The sequence below is a fragment of the Pristiophorus japonicus genome, chromosome 20 (genome assembly GCF_044704955.1).
Source record: "Pristiophorus japonicus isolate sPriJap1 chromosome 20, sPriJap1.hap1, whole genome shotgun sequence".
NCBI classification, from domain to species: domain Eukaryota; kingdom Metazoa; phylum Chordata; class Chondrichthyes; family Pristiophoridae; genus Pristiophorus; species Pristiophorus japonicus.
The window spans coordinates 11,029,410-11,045,491 of NC_091996.1; the positions used below are offsets into that span (position 1 = coordinate 11,029,410).

Genomic DNA, 16,082 nt, shown 5'->3' on the forward strand with positions numbered 1-16,082 from the left:
CCTCCCTCTCACCTCCCTCCCTCTCTCCTCCTCCCTCTCTCCTTCCCTCCCTCTCTCCTTCGCACCCTCTCTTCCTTCCCTCCCACTCTCCTCCCCCCTCTCCTTCCTCCCTCTCCTCCTCCCTCCCTCTCTCCTTCCCTCCCTCTCTCCTTCCCTCCCTCTCTCCTTCCCTCCCTCTCTCCTTCCCTCCCTCTCTCCTTCTACTCTCTCTCCTTCCCTCCCTCTCTCTCCCTCCCTCTCTCCTTTCCCTCCCTCTCTCCTTCCCTCCCCTCTCTCCTTCCCTCCCTCTCTCCTTCCCTCCCTCTCTCCTTCCCTCCCTCTCTCCTTCCCTCCCTCTCTCCTCCCTCCCTCTCTCCTTCCTCCCTCTCTCCTTCCCTCCCTCTCTCCTTCCCTCCCTCTCTCCTTCCCTCCCTCTCTCCTTCCCTCCCTCTCTCCTTCCCTCCCTCTCTCCTTCCCTCCCTCTCTCCTTCCCTCCCTCTCTCCTTCCCTCCCCTCTCTCCTTCCCTCCCTCTCTCCTTCCCTCCCTCTCCTTCTCCCTCCTCTCTCCTTCCCTCCCTCTCCTTCCCTCCCTCTCCTCCCTTCCCTCCCTCTCTCCTTCCCTCCCTCCTCCTCCTCCTCTCCTTCCCTCCCTCTCCTTCCCTCCCTTCCTTCCTCCCCTCTCCTTCCCTCCCCCTCTCCTTCCCTCCCCTCTCCTTCCCTCCCTCTCTCCCTTCCCTCCCTCTCTCCTTCCCTCCCTCTCTCCTTCCCTCCCCTCTCCTCCCTTCCCTCCCTCTCTCCTTCCCTCCCTCTCCTCCCTCCTCCCTCTCCTTCCCTCCCCCTCCTTCCTCCCCCTCCTTCCCTCCCTCTCCTCCTTCCCTCCCTCTCTCCTCCCTCCCTCTCTCCTTCCCTCCTCTTCTCCTTCCCTCCCTCCCTCCCTCTCTCCTTCCCTCCCTCCTCCTTCTCCCTCCCTCTCTCCCTCCCTCCCTCCCTCCCTCCTCCCTCCCCCTTCCCTCTCTCCTTCCCTCCCTCCTTCCCTCCCTCCCTTCCTTCCCTCCCCTCTCCTTCCCTCCCTCCCTCCCTCCTCTCCCTCCTCCCTCCTCCCTCCCTCCCTCCTTCCCTCCCTCCCTCCCTCCCTCCTCCCTCCCTCCCTCCCTCCTCCCTCCCTCCTCTCTCCTCCCTCGCTCCCTCCCTCCTCTCTCCTTCCCTCGCTCCCTCCCTCCTCTCTCCTTCCCTCGCTCCCTCCCTCTCTCTCTCCTTCCCTCCTTCCCCCCTCCTTTCCCCCTAACCCCCACCCCCCTTCTGCCCCTCCCCTCGCTGTCAGAACACAGACACTGACGGAGAGTGAGAGACACACACAGACAGACAGAGAGATAGAGACACACTGGGGAGGCCGTCCCAGCACGCTGTTGGAGGACCCGGTGGCTGCAGTCAGTAAGTAGAAAATGTTTTATTTATTGATTTTAATTTTTTTATAAATTTTTTTTTGATTGATTTATTGATTGATTTATTGATGTATTTATCATTTATTATTGATGATGGCTCTTTATTTGTAAAACTGAAGTGTTTAATGTTTGTAAACTTCCCTTTAAACCCCCCCCCCCTCCCCGCATTCCCTACGCCTGATTTGTAACCTACGCCTGATCTTCTAAATGTAGACAAGATTTTTCTGAGCGTACAAAAATCTACACTTACTCCATTCTAAGTTAGTTTGGAGTATGTTTTCACTGCCTAAACTTTCAAAACTGGCGTAAGTGGCCGGACACGCCCCCTTTTGAAAAAAAAATCTGTTCCAAACTGAAACTGTTCTAACTGACTAGAACTGGAGCAAACTAAATATCGAGAATTGCAATTTCTAAGATACTCCATTCTAAACCAGTTGCTCCAAAAAAACAGAAGCAACTCAGGCCGAAACTTGGCCCCAACCTCTCTGCCTCTATCTTGTCTATCCCTTTCATTATTTTAAATGTTTCTATAAGATCACCCCTCATCCTTCTGAACTCCAACGAGTAAAGACCCAGTCTACTCAATCTATCATCATAAGGTAAGCCCCTCATCTCCGGAATCAGCCTAATGAATCGTCTCTCTACCCCCTCCAAGGCTAGTATATCCTTCCTTAAGTAACGTGACAAAAACTGCACGCAGTACTCCAGGTGCGGCCTCACCAATACTCTGTACAGTTGCAGCAGGACCTCCCTGCTTTTGTACTCCATCCCTCTCGTAATGAAGGCCAACATTCCATTCGCCTTCCTGATTACCTGCTGCACCTGTAAACTAACTTTTTGGGATTCATGCACAAGGACCCCCAGGTCCCTCTGCACCGCAGCATGTTGTAATTTCTCCCCATTCAAATAATATTCCCTTTTACTGTTTTTTTTCCCAAGGTGGATGACCTCGCATTTTCCGACATTGCATTCCATCTGCCAAACCTTAGCCCATTCGTTCAACCTATCTAAACCTCTTTGCAGCCTCTCTGTGTCCTCTACACAACCCACTTTCCCACTAATCTTTGTGTCATCTGCAAATTTTGTTACACTACACTCTGTCCCCTCTTCCAGGTCATCTATGTATATTGTAAACAGTTGTGGTCCCAGCACCGATCCCTGTGGCACACCACTAACCACCGATTTCCAACCCTAAAAGGACCCATTTATCCCGACTCTCTGCTTTCTATTAGCCAGCCAATTCTCGATCCATGCTAATACATTTCCTCTGACTCCGTGTACCTTTATCTTCTGCAGTAACCTTTTGTGTGGCACCTTATCGAATGCCTTTTGGAAATCTAAATACATCACATCCATCGGTACACCTCTATCCACCATGCTCGTTATATCCTCAAAGAATTCCAGTAAATTAGTTAAACATGATTTCCCCTTCATGAATCCATGTTGCGTCTGTTTGATTGCACTATTCCTATCTAGATGTCCCGCTATTTCTTCCTTAATGATAGCTTCAAGCATTTTCCCCACTACAGATGTTAAACTAACCGGCCTATAGTTACCTGCCTTTTGTCTGCCCCCTTTTTTAAACAGAGGCGTTACATTAGCTGCTTTCCAATCCGCTGGTACCTCCCCAGAGTCCAGAGAATTTTGGTAGATTATAACGAATGCATCTGCTATAACTTCGATCATCTCTTTTAATACCCTGGGATGCATTTCATCAGGACCAGGGGACTTGTCTATCTTGAGTCCCATTAGTCTATCCAGCGATACCCCCCTAGTAATAGTGATTGTCTCAAGGTCCTCCCTTCCCACATTCCCGTGACCAGCAATTTTTGCCATGGTTTTTGTGTCTTCCACTGTGAAGACCGAAGCAAAATAATTGTTTAAGGTCTCAGCCATTTCCACATTTCCCATTATTAAATCCCCCTTCTCATCTTCTAAGGGACCAACATTTACTTTAGTCACTTCCATTTTATGTATCGGTTTTATATGTCTCTGTTGATGCAACCTCATCATAATCCCATGTAGCAATTCGTGCTGGCAACTCACCTTTATTTGTTATACGATGGACATTGATGTACATACAATTTAACAGCCCGTTTGTCTCTCTTGTTGTTTTCCTCAATCTGGTCCCTCTAATTTTTGGTATATTTCTAACTTTACGGATAAGAAAGACTTGGATTTATATAGCGCCTTTCACGACCACCAGACGTCACAAAGCGCCAATGAAGTACTTTTGAAATGTAGTCACTGTTGTAATGTAGGAAGCGCAGCAGCCAATTTGCACACAAGCAAGCTCCCATAAACAATAATGTGATAATGACCAGATAATCTGGGGTTTCGTTGATTGAGGAAAAAATATTGGCCAGGACACCAGGGTAACTGCCATACTCTTCTTCGAAATAGTGGCCATGGGATCTTTTACATCCACCTGAGAAACATGGAAACATAGAAAATAGGTGCAGGAGTAGGCCATTCGGCCCTTCTAGCCTGCACTGCCATTCAATGAGTTCATGGCTGATCATGCAACTTCAGTACCCCATTCCTGCTTTCTCGCCATACCCCTTGATCCCCCTAGTAGTAAGGACTTCATCTAACTCCTTTTTGAATATATTTAGTGAATTGGCCTCAACAACTTTCTGTGGTAGAGAATTCCACAGGTTCACCACTCTCTGGGTGAAGAAGTTTCTCCTCATCTCGGTCCTAAATGGCTTACCACTTATCCTTCGATTGTGACCCCTGGTTCTGGACTTCCCCAACATTGGGAACATTCTTCCTGCATCTAACCTGTCTGTACCCATCATAATTTTAAAAGTTTCTATGAGGTCCCCTCTCATTCTTCTGAACTCCAGTGAATACAAGCCCAGTTGATCCAGTCTTTCTTGATATGTCAGACCCACCATCCCGGGAATCAGTCTGGTGAACCTTCGCTGCACTCCCTCAATAGCAAGAATGTCCTTCCTCAAGTTAGGAGACCAAAACTGTACACAATACTCCAGGTGTGGCCTCACCAAGGCCCTGTACAACTGTAGCAACACCTCCCTACCCCTGTACTCAAATCCCCTCGCTATGAAGACCAACATGCCATTTGCTTTCTTAACTGCCTGCTGTACCTGCATGCCAACCTTCAATGACTGATGTACCATAACACCCAGGTCTCGTTGCACCTCCCCTTTTCCTAATCTGTCACCATTCAGATAATAGTCTGTCTCTCTGTTTTTACCACCAAAATGGATAACCTCACATTTATCCACATTATACTTCATCTGCCATGCATTTGCCCACTCACCTAACCTATTCAAGTCACTCTGCAGCCTCATAGCATCCTCCTCGCAGCTCACACTGCCACCCAACTTAGTGTCATCCGCAAATTTGGAGATATTACATTTAATCCCCTCGTCTAAATCATTAATGTACAATGTAAACAGCTGAGGTCCCAGCACAGAACCTTGCGGTACCCCACTAGTCACTGCCTGCCATTCTGAAAAGTCCCCATTTACTCCTACTCTTTGCTTCCTGACTGACAACCAGTTCTCAATCCATGTCAGCACACTACCCCCAATTCCATGTGCTTTAACTTTGCACATTAATCTCTTGTGTGGAACCTTGTCGAAAGCCTTCTGTAAGTCCAAATACACCACATCAACTGGTTCTCCCTTGTCCACTCTACTGGAAACATCCTCAAAAAATTCCAGAAGATTTGTCAAGCAAGATTTCTCTTTCACAAATCCATGCTGACTTGGACCTATCATGTCACCTCTTTCCAAATGCGCTGCTATGACAGCCTTAATAATTGATTCCATCATTTTACCCACTACTGATGTCAGGCTGACTGGTCTATGATTCCCTGTTTTTTCTCCCTCCTTTTTTAAAAAGTGTGGTTACATTGGCTACCCTCCACTCCATAGGAACAGATCCAGAGTCTATGGAATGTTGGAAAATGACTGTCAATGCATCCGCTATTTCCAAGGCCACTTCCTTAAGTATTCTGGGATGCAGTCCATCAGGCCCTCGGGATTTATCGGCCTTCAATCTCATCAACTTCCCCAACACAATTTCCCGACTAATAAGGATTTCCCTCAGTTCCTCCTTCTTACTAGACCCTCTGACCCCTTTTATATCCGGAAGGTTGCTTGTGTCCTCCTTAGTGAGTACCGAACCAAAGTACTTTTTCAATTGGTCTGCCATTTCTTTGTTCCCCTTATGACTTCCCCTGATTCTGACTGCAGGGGACCTACGTTTGTCTTTACTAACCTTTTTCTCTTTACATATCTATCGAAACTTTTGCAATCCGTCTTAATGTTCCCTGCAAGCTTCTTCTTGTACTCCATTTTCCCTGCCCTAATCAAACCCTTTGTCCTCCTCTGCTGAGTTCTAAATTTCTCCCAGTCCCCAGGTTCGCTGCTATTTCTGGCCAATTTGTATGCCACTTCCTTGGCTTTAATACTATCCCTGATTTCCCTTGATAGCCACGGTTGAGCCACCTTCCCTTTTTTATTTTAAGCCAGACAGGAATGTACAATTGTTGTAGTTCATCCATGCGGTCTCTAAATGTCTGCCATTGCCCATCCACAGTCAACCCCTTAAGTATCATTCGCCAATCTATCCTAGCCAATTCACGCCTCATACCTTCAAAGTTACCCTTCTTAAGTTCTGGACCATGACTCTGAATTAACTGTTTCATTCTCCATCCTAATGCAGAATTCTACCATATTATGGTCACTCTTCCCCAAGGGGCCTCGCACAACGAGATTGCTAATTAATCCTCTCTCATTACACAACACCCAGTCTAAGATGGCCTTCCCCCCCAAGTTGGTTCCTCGACATATTGGTCTAATAAACCATCCCTTGTGCACTCCAGGAAATCCTCCTCCACCGTATTGCTTCCAGCTTGGTTAGCCCAATCTATGTGCATATTAAAGTCACCCATGATAACTGCTGCACCTTTATTGCATGCAGCCCTAATTTCCTGTTTGATGCCCTCCTCGACATCACTACTACTGTTTGGAGGTCTGTACACAACTCCCACTAACGTTTTTTGCCCTTTGGTGTTCTGCAGCTCTACCCATATAGATTCCACATCATCCAAGCTAATGTTCTTCCTAACTATTGCATTAATCTCCTCTTTAACCAGCAATGCTACCCCACCTCCTTTTCCTTTTATTCTATCCTTTCTGAATGTTGAATACCCCTGGATGTTGAGTTCCCAGCCCTGATCATCCTGGAGCCACGTCTCTGTAATCCCAATCACATCATATTTGTTAACATCTATTTGCAAAGTTAATTCATCCACCTTATTACGGATACGCCCTGCATTAAGACACAAAGCCTTCAGGCTTGTTTTTTTAACACCCTTGTCCTTTTAGAATTTTGCTGTACAGTGGCCCTTTTTGTTCTTTGCCTTGGGTTTCTCTGCACTCCACTTTCCCTCATCTCCTTTCTGTCTTTTGCTTTTGTCTCCTTTTTGTTTCCCTCTGTCCCCCTGCATTGGTTCCCATCCCCCTGCCATATTAGTTTAACTCCTCCCCAACAGCACTAGCAAACACTCCCCCTAGGACATTGGTTCCAGTCCTGCCCAAGTGCAGACCGTCCGGTTTGTACTGGTCCCACCTCCCCCAGAACCGATTCCAATGCCCCAGGAATTTGAATCCCTCCCTGCTGCACCACTGCTCAAGCCACGTATTCATCTGCGCTATCCTGCGATTCCTACTCTAACTAGCACGTGGCACTGGTAGCAATCCCGAGATTACTACTTTTGAGGTCCTACTTTTTAATTTAGCTCCTAGCTCTTTAAATTCGTCTCGTAGGACCTCATCCCTTTTTTTTATCTATGTCGTTGGTACCAATGTGCACCACGACAACTGGCTGTTCTCCCTCCCTTTTTAGAATGTCCTGCACATGCTCCGAGACATCCTTGACCCTTGCACCAGGGAGGCAACATACCATCCTGGAGTCTCGGTTGCGGCCACAGAAACGCCTATTTATTCCCCTTACAATTGAATCCCCTTGCACAATCGCTCTCCCACTCTTTTTCCTGCCCTCCTGTGCAACAGAGCCAGCCACAGTGCCATGAACTTGCTGCTGCTGCCCTCCCCTGATGAGTCATCCCCCTCAACAGTACTCAAAGCAGTGTATCTGTTTTGCAGGGTTCCCTAGCTGGCTGTGGACCCTTCTCCTGCGGTAAGACCAACTCGCTACACGTGCTACTCACGTCATTCTCAGCATCGTGGATGCTCCAGAGTGAATCCACCCTCAGCTCCAATTCCGCAACGCGGTCCGTCAGGAGCTGGAGGCGGATACACTTCCCGCAGATGTAGTCGTCAGGGACACCGGAAGTGTCCCTGAGTTCCCACATGGTACAGGAGGAGCATATCACGTGAGAGAGCAGACGGGGCCTCAGTTTAACGTCTCATCCGTAATACGGCACCTCTGACAGTGCAGCACTCCCTCAGCACTGTGCTGGGTGTGTCAGCCTAGATTCTTGTGCTCAAGTCCCTGGAGTGGGACTTGAACCCATAACCTTCTGACTCAGAGGTGAGAGTGCTACCCACTGAGCCACAGCTGACACTGCAATGTTGATATCGCTCTGTCCTCTGATCTCATTTCAGCCCCTCTCTGCTATTTCCTGGTTCCCCTCTCTTTCTCTTCCCCCCCCCCCTCCCTTTTTTTTTCTTTCCCGTCTCTTCCTGTTTTTTTTCACCGGGAGAGAATGGAAAGGAAGCCACTAACTTACACGAGAGGAGAGGGGAGATTATCCGTGTGATTTGGAAAGAATCTAATTTTGGAAGTGACGACTGATGGCCAGCTGTTGTACAGTTAGACTGCAGTTATACAGCCACTTTCATGTCTGTGCAACGGCGATTTGTGGGTGCACATCAGTGCAAACTAACAGTCGGGCCTTTGACCTGCTTCTGGAATGCTGAGCGGCCCCCTGGCCTGTGAGCACCTTTGGAGCAGGCCGGGGAGCGGAAGGAGCAGCGTGCCGGTGTACCACTCCAGGGAGCAGCACGTGCTGGAGCAGGAGAGCAACGGCAGTGCAGAGGGACATCAACAAGATCCAGGTCGGTGATTGGAGCGTGGGCTGGTACAGCAGGGGCGGTGAGGTCGGGGCGCAGGAACGATGAGTGATTGTGGAGCGACGTGATCGGGTCCCAGGAGAGGCGCGAGTCCGGGGCCCAGAAGAAGCGAGGGCCCGGGGCAGCATGGGCCAGCCCACACTGTGATATGTGTGCACACTCGGTCTGTGTATCAGAGCTGGTCTCCAGTCTTGTTTAATCCTTGCCAATGGACCAAGACCTAGTTCTGTCAAGCCCGTGTGGTGGCTGGTGAGCAACGGCCACCACACGTTAAAAAAATCCACGCACAGGCATCTTCCATCCTTCAAGATTTAGTTCGGGACCTGGAATTTTAGGTCCTTCATTGAAACACCTGTGAACTTTTTGACATGGAAGCAAGTCATCCTCAATTCGGGGGACTGCCTATGATGATGATCAGAGGCCCCTACAGAGGGCATCGCACAGCTCTCGGGTGCAGGCTCGAAGGGCCGAATGGCCTACTCCTGTACCTATTTTCTATTTTCTATGACACTATCACATCTAACTCCAGTGCAGTGTTGAAGCCTGGTTTTTAAAAGTGCTAGGGTTAAAACATCTGGACACTGAAGAAATGTCCAGCTCTTGAATCGTTAAAGATTAACCAGCTGGGGAGCAAGGAGATGCATTCACAGAGCTCTCTCCTAGTGGGCCAAGTTGGTTCGCAGCCCGCAGTATATCGTGGGTCTTCCTGGCTACGTTTTGCATTCTGTAGCTACTGGTCTCCGACTAGTAATGCAATATAATTGCAGCTTATGGTACTGCCTTTAGCTCTACATTTGCTCCTGCCCCTGCCCCCTCCCAGTCTCTGCCAATCGCACTGTCCAGAATCTACATGAGAGAGTTGTAGGCAGATATACAGAAGAAAACTCTCGCTTCTGCTTAAGGCATTCTGTACTGAAATGCAAATACGGGGTCTTTGCAAAGCAAATCATGCTGAGATTAGGGTTCTTTTTTTTTCTATTTTAGCGGCCTGAACTGTTGGAGGTATGTAGATCCACAGAATATAGGCTGCATACAATGACACTTCAAGTCCCGGCCAGAGTGGAGAGGATTGGGTCATTCCCCTGTCAATCACGCCTGGAGCCCGCACTGCTGATTGATTTTACCCACAGAATTGTATTGTGTAACTATCCCCCACTCACTGGCTTTGCTGGAGAAATCACCCTGCTTTTATCGGAAGACGTTGCTGTAGTTTTGGGGTTGAGTTCTGTTTGCTGTAGTTCATGGAGACTCTTTTTAAATAGACCCTGTAGACTGTTTTGCTGTCGTGCGCTGCTGAAATAGACTCTGTTTGCTGAGTTTATAGACTTTGCTGTAAACTAGAGGTGATCTAAATCTCGGCTGCCCGTGTCCTAACTCGCACCAAGTCCCGATCACCCATCACCCCTGTGCTCGCTGACCTACATTGGCTCCGAGTTAAGCAACGTCTCGATTTCAAAATTCTCGTCCTTGTTTTCAAATCCCTCCCTAACACTGTAATCTCCTCCAGCCCCACAACCCCACCCCCAAGATGTCTGCGCTCCTCTAATTCTGTCCTCTTGAACATCCCTGATTATAATCGCTCAACCATTGGTGGCTGTGCCTTCAGCTGCCTAGGCCCCAAGCTCTGGCACTCCCTGCCTAAACCTCTCCAACTCTCTACTGCTCTTTCCTCCTTTAAGGCACTCCTTAAAACCTACCTCTTTCCTGCCCTAATTTCTCCTTATGTGGCTCAATGTCAAATTTTCATCTGTTTTAAATGGGCGGCCCCTCACTAGGTGGATTCTGGAGATGAGGTTGATTTATGAAGATAGGTTGAGTAGGTTGGGTCTATACTCATTGGAGTTCAGAAGAAGGAGAGGTGATCTTATTGAAACATAAGATAATGAGGGGGCTCAACAAGGTGGATGCAGAGAGGATATTTCCACTCATAGGGGAAATTAAACCTAGAGGGTATAGTCTCAGAATAAGGGGCCGCCCATTTAAAACTGAGATGAAGAAGAATTTCTCTCTGAGGGTCATGAATCTGTGGCATTATCTGCCCCAGAGAGCTGTGGAGGCTGGGTCATTGAATATATTTAAGGCAGAGATAGACAGATTTTTGTGCGATAAGGGAATAAAGGGTTATGTGGAGCGGGCAGGGAAGTGGAGCTGAGTCCATGATCAGATCAGCCATGATCTTATTGAATGGCGGAGCAGGCTCGAGGGGCCAAATGGCCGACTCCTCCTATTTCTTATCTTCTTATGCCACTAGACCAAGACCTTGCTCTTGTCAAGCCCATGTGATGGCTGGTGTGCAACGGCCACTCCATATTTAAAGACTCCACGCACAGGCATCTTCCACCCTTCAAGATGTAGGTTGGGACCTGGAATGTCATGTCCTTCATTGAAACACCTGTGAACTCATCCCTTTTTGTGTGGAAGTGGGTCATCCTCGATTCGAGGGACTTTATGACTGATCGCTTTCCTGCAAAACAATGTCTGCTATGTAACAGAGATTATGTGTTGAACAAAGATGCACCAGTGCATTTTAATGAGTGGAAAATTCAAGAGTAATCTGAGAGACATGGCTAATCAGAAAAGAACATGCACTTCAAAACAAAAGGATCATTGGCCATCAGATGGTATAATTATAGTCAAAGTGTATTACTGGTTTTTCCAAACATAATGTGAGCTTAGCTGTCCACCCGCATTTAAATCTTATTAACCTTCACCATATTGTCAGTCTTCCTTCTCCAAGGACGTGTTCATTTCATTAACAAGCAAGAAAAGTGTGATTCGTGCACCCCTTCAAGAGTCAACATTCAAATGCTATTGTGCCGATTGAGAGATTGGAGTCATACTGCTGACACTAGAGCACTTTTTGGCTCGGCAAAATGGGCGTTGAAGCTGTTAAATCGGTTGTTATGCTGCAGTTGGTGCGAAACCCACGTGGTGAAACACTATCTCCCGAAGGTAGTTCTGCATCTCCTGCATAAATGTGCTCTGGGTGACTTCACGATCAAACTAGACTGTACAGTTTGCTCTAGTGCGAAGCCACGGTAGTTTTACACCGATGCAATAAGAACATAAGAAATAGGAGCAGGTGTAGGTCATTTGGCCCCTCGAGCCTGCTCCACCAGTCAGTGTGATCATGGCTGATCGGATCTTGAGGATCTTGACCTCAACTCCACTTTCCTGCCCACTCTCCACGACCCTCGACTCCAAGCTACGTATGAAAGTTGGCCAACAGATAAACCTGGTGCCAAAGCAAAATACTGCGGATGCTGGAGTCTGAAATAAAAACAGAAAATGCTGGAAATACTCAGCGGGTCAGGCAGCGTCTGTGGAGCGAGAAACAGAGTTAACGCTTCAGGTCAATGACCCTTCCTCAGAACTGGAAACATTCTGCGGCATCGTTGTGTGGCATCCTGGCGACGAGTCTTAATTTTTCTACTTTATCGTGATAAACATGATTTTTTTAATTGACATTTTTCGTGGGTATTTTCTTTAATTCCCATCTTGAGTTCCTTCCAGGGTGGTGGAAGCTGAATCTTAAGCACAGGGATCAGTTGCAATGTACTGGCAGCGCTGTACAGGTACTGTATTGGGCCTGGCTTGGCATGGAGCCAGACCTAATATAGGCTGCTCCCAACTGATCCCGTGCCCAGGCTTAAGTTTCTACTATGTTAAAAGGCACAAATTAGCAATTAAATCCATCGATAATGGGAGTTTAAAAGAACAACAAATTCCCAGCAGAGTCAAGAGGCCAGCTATTTACCGGGGCATGATTGTGTTTCAACAGCAATGTGCTGTTCTTGCATTTGGTCTGCTTTTTATGGGCAATTATCTTGTCATATTTTGGAACAAAATCTTTCGTGACTAATCATTGACTTGGCCTAAAATGGCCCCTGATGAATCATTTCTGGAATCTGTGTTTGGTCCCTTTTTTTTGGAAATTTTATTCCAGAATGTACTGATTCCCCTCTGCTTTTCGCAACATTGCCCCGGTAAAATGTGGTCACCTCCAACTGATGGTGGTTCAGTGACTTTTTCCTACCACCGTGTTGCTTTTTAATCAGCATCTCAATCCTGATTTTTATGCTCCAGGATCTCTATAAATCACGGCAGCTCTTGTCTGTCGTCTTGGCAATTACTTTGCAAGGCGGACTCGCGATATAATCACTGCATTTGGGTAAGGTGATAGCTAGTGCGAGCAGTGCCTCGATTTCAAAATTCCTATCCTTGTTTACAAATCCCTCCATGGCCTCACCCCTCCCGATCTCTGTAATCTCCTCCAGCCTCACAAACCTCCGAGATGCCTGCGCATTCTCAAATTCCGGCCTCTTGAGCATCCCTGATTATAATCACTCCACCATTGGTGGCTGTGCCTTCAGTTGCCAAGGCCTTAAGCTCTGGAATTCCCTGCCTAAATCTCTCCGCCTCTCTTATCTCTTTCTCCTCCTTTAGGACGCTTCTTAAAACCTACATCTTTGACCAAGCTTTTGGTCACCTGCCCCAATATCTCTTGTGTGGCTCGGTGTCAAATTTTGTTTGATATTCGCTCTTGTGGAGCGCCTTGGGACATTTTGCTATGTTAAAGGCGCTATATAAATACAAGTTATTGTTATGCCCCCCCCCCCCCCACTCCCCAGCTTTTATGAATGATTGGATTCAAATTGATTGTCACATTATAAAAGAGTCCAGCTGTACTAACCTATGAATACACCATAAAATAAAATCTGATTGAAACCAATTACTGCAGAAAAACAGACCCGCTGATGCAAGGTGACAGTCACGATTGGGTCAAATGAGTATACGCAGTTGTGAAATTACAGTTAAAACCTTAAAGAGGAAGTTTCACCTTCAGAACCCCCTTTAAAAAAAATCAGCTAGTTGGATAAAATTATTCCAGTTTATTTTTTTGTTATACAGTGGGTTGTGACATCGTCAGCAGTAGTATTGACTTGTTCAGGTTGTTGAGCTCAACTGTTGGGGAACTAAATGAACCAAGTATAGAGAGAATTAAAATCTCCAGACAATGTAGCATTAACTGTGAATGGTAACTCTGGCCCCTCTGTAACCAATTACCTTCACAAGCCAGTGGCCACTTTCATTACATCAGACTAATTTTTGTTCTCTTTGGAGCAGAGAAGGCCAAGAGGAGATTTGATAGAGGTATTTAAAATCATGATAGAGTAAATAAAGAGAAACTATTTCCACTGGCTGAAGGGTCGATAACCAGAGGGCACAGGTTTAAGGTGATTGGCAAAAGAACCAGAGGTGACCTGAGGGAAAAACTTGTTTACACAACGAGCGGTTGGGATGTGGAACGCAATGCCTGACAGGGTGCTGGAAGCAGATTCAATAGTAGCCTTCAAAAGGGAATTGGATAAATACTTGGAGAAAAAAATTACAGAGCTATGGGAACGTGAGGGGGAGTGGGACTGACTGGATTGTTCTTGGAAAGAGCCGGTGCAGACTTGATGGGCCAAATGGCCTCCTGTGCCGTACTATTCTATGATTTGCTTCCTATTAGATGCTTATTCTTGCTGCGATACAATTTCACAGAACTGTGGCATGCAGGCGGGGTGGGAGGGAGTGTGCAGAAAGAGTCTGATCTTGATCCGGGAATGTTGCACTTATACGCAAACAATTCCCTTGTGCACAAGAGGACTGACGTCCTGGAGGGCAGAATTAGAGGAGCGCAGCCGTTGCCAGGGGTTGTGGGGCTGGAGGAGATAACCGAGGCAGGGAGGGGGTGAGGCTATGGAAGGGCTTGAAAATATGAAAGGGTGGCAGAGGCAGAAAGCCTCACCACATTTTAAAAACTACTTGGATGTGCATTTGAAGTGCCGTAAACCTACAGGGCTATAGACCAAGAGCTGGAAAGTGGGCTTAGGCTGTTTAGCTCTTGGTCGGCTGGTGTGGACACCATGGGCTGAAATGGCCTCCTTCCGTGCTGTAAATTTCTATGATTCCATCAAGATGAGAATTTTGAAATGGAGTTGAATTTGCCCGCGCACGAGTCCGCATCTTTCGGAGAGGCTGGGGAGAATGGTGAGAAACCACGAGGTAGAATTTAAGAACGCTCCTGTGCTTGTGTTGGTTTTCGGGATTTAATCTTTAGCTTTTTCTCTTGCAGGAATAATCTTCGGGGGATCGCAGAGAGCTGATGACCAGGCCACGGCGGGGGGTGGGGGGGGAAGGGAGGGATAGCTGTTGACCAGTGACAGACGATGATTGGTTTGTTGTTTGCAAAGTCTCCGATCACCGAAGGGAACACTGCAGCGAGCTGCCTTGATGCCTGTCATCCCGATCCCCCGACGGGTGCGTTCCTTCCACGGCCCCCACACCACCTGCCTGCACTCGGCATGCGGCCCCGTCCGCACCACGCACCTCGTCCGCACCAAGTACAACAACTTCGACCTCTACTTGAAGTCGCGCTGGATGTATGGCTTCGTCCGCTTCCTGCTGTACTTCAGCTGCAGCCTCTTCACGTCCATACTCTGGGTGGCACTGTCCATCCTCTTCTGCATCCAGTACTTCTCCATCCGCGTGTCCCTGCGCTTTCAGTACAAGCTCTCGATAGTGCTGCTGTTGTTGGGCCGCAGGCGTGTTGACTTTAACACAATCAATGAACTCTTTATCTACGGGATCCACGTGACCATGCTGCTAGTTGGAGGACTGGGCTGGTGTTTTATGGTGTTTGTTGATATGTAAATAAGAGTGCATGTGAAACGAAACAGTTTTGTGCATTATAATGTAAAATATATTGTTTATAATCCCGCAAAAAGATTTAATTGATTTTTTTTTTTAATTTGTGCGAACTTAAAATCATCATCGTAGACAGTCCCTCGAAATCGAGGAAACATAGAAACATAGAAAATAGGTGCAGGAGTAGGCCATTCGGCCCTTCTAGCCTGCACCGTCATTCAATGAGTTCATGGCTGAACATGCAACTTCAGTACCCCATTCCTGCTTTCTCACCATACCCCTTGATTCCCCTAGTAGTAAAGACTTCATCTAACTCCTTTTTGAATATATTTAGTTAATTGGCCTCAACAACTTTCTGTGGTAGAGAATTCCACAGGTTCACCACTCTCTGGGTGAAGAAATTCCTCCGCATCTCGGTCCTAAATGGCTTACCCCTTATCCTTGGACTGTGTCCCCTGGTTCTGGACTTCCCCAACATCGGGAACATTCTTCCTGCATCTAACCTGTCTAAACCCATCAGAATTTTAAATGTTTCTATGAGGTCCCCTCTCATTCTTCTGAACTCCGGTGAATACAAGTTGATCCAGTCTTTCTTGATAGGTCAGTCCCGCCATCCCGGGAATCAGTCTGGTGAACCTTCGCTGCACGCCCTCAATAGCAAGAATGTCCTTCCTCAGGTTAGGAGACCAAAACTGTACACAGTACTCCAGGTGTGGCCTCACCAAGGCCCTGTACAACTGTAGCAACACCTCCCTGCCCCTGTACTCAAATCCCCTCGCTATGAAGGCCAACATGCCATTTGCTTTCTTAACCGCCTGCTGTACCTGCATGCCAACCTTCAATGACTGATGTACCATGACACCCAGGTCTCTTTGCACCTCCCCTTTTCCTAATC

At 47.5% G+C, this 16,082-nt stretch overlaps 1 protein-coding gene across 1 annotated transcript in view; it reads left to right on the forward strand.

Annotated features, from left to right (window-relative positions):
* LOC139232869 (transmembrane protein 250) overlaps positions 1 to 15,255 on the forward strand; it is a 30,283-nt gene extending 15,028 nt beyond the window's left edge. Inside the window, exon 2 of the mRNA XM_070863360.1 lies at positions 14,616 to 15,255. Coding sequence (XP_070719461.1) covers positions 14,774 to 15,193 — 420 coding nt within the window. The 5' untranslated portion in view covers positions 14,616 to 14,773 and the 3' untranslated portion in view covers positions 15,194 to 15,255. The remainder of the gene's footprint in view (positions 1 to 14,615) is intronic.
* The last annotated feature ends 827 nt before the right edge of the window (positions 15,256 to 16,082 follow it).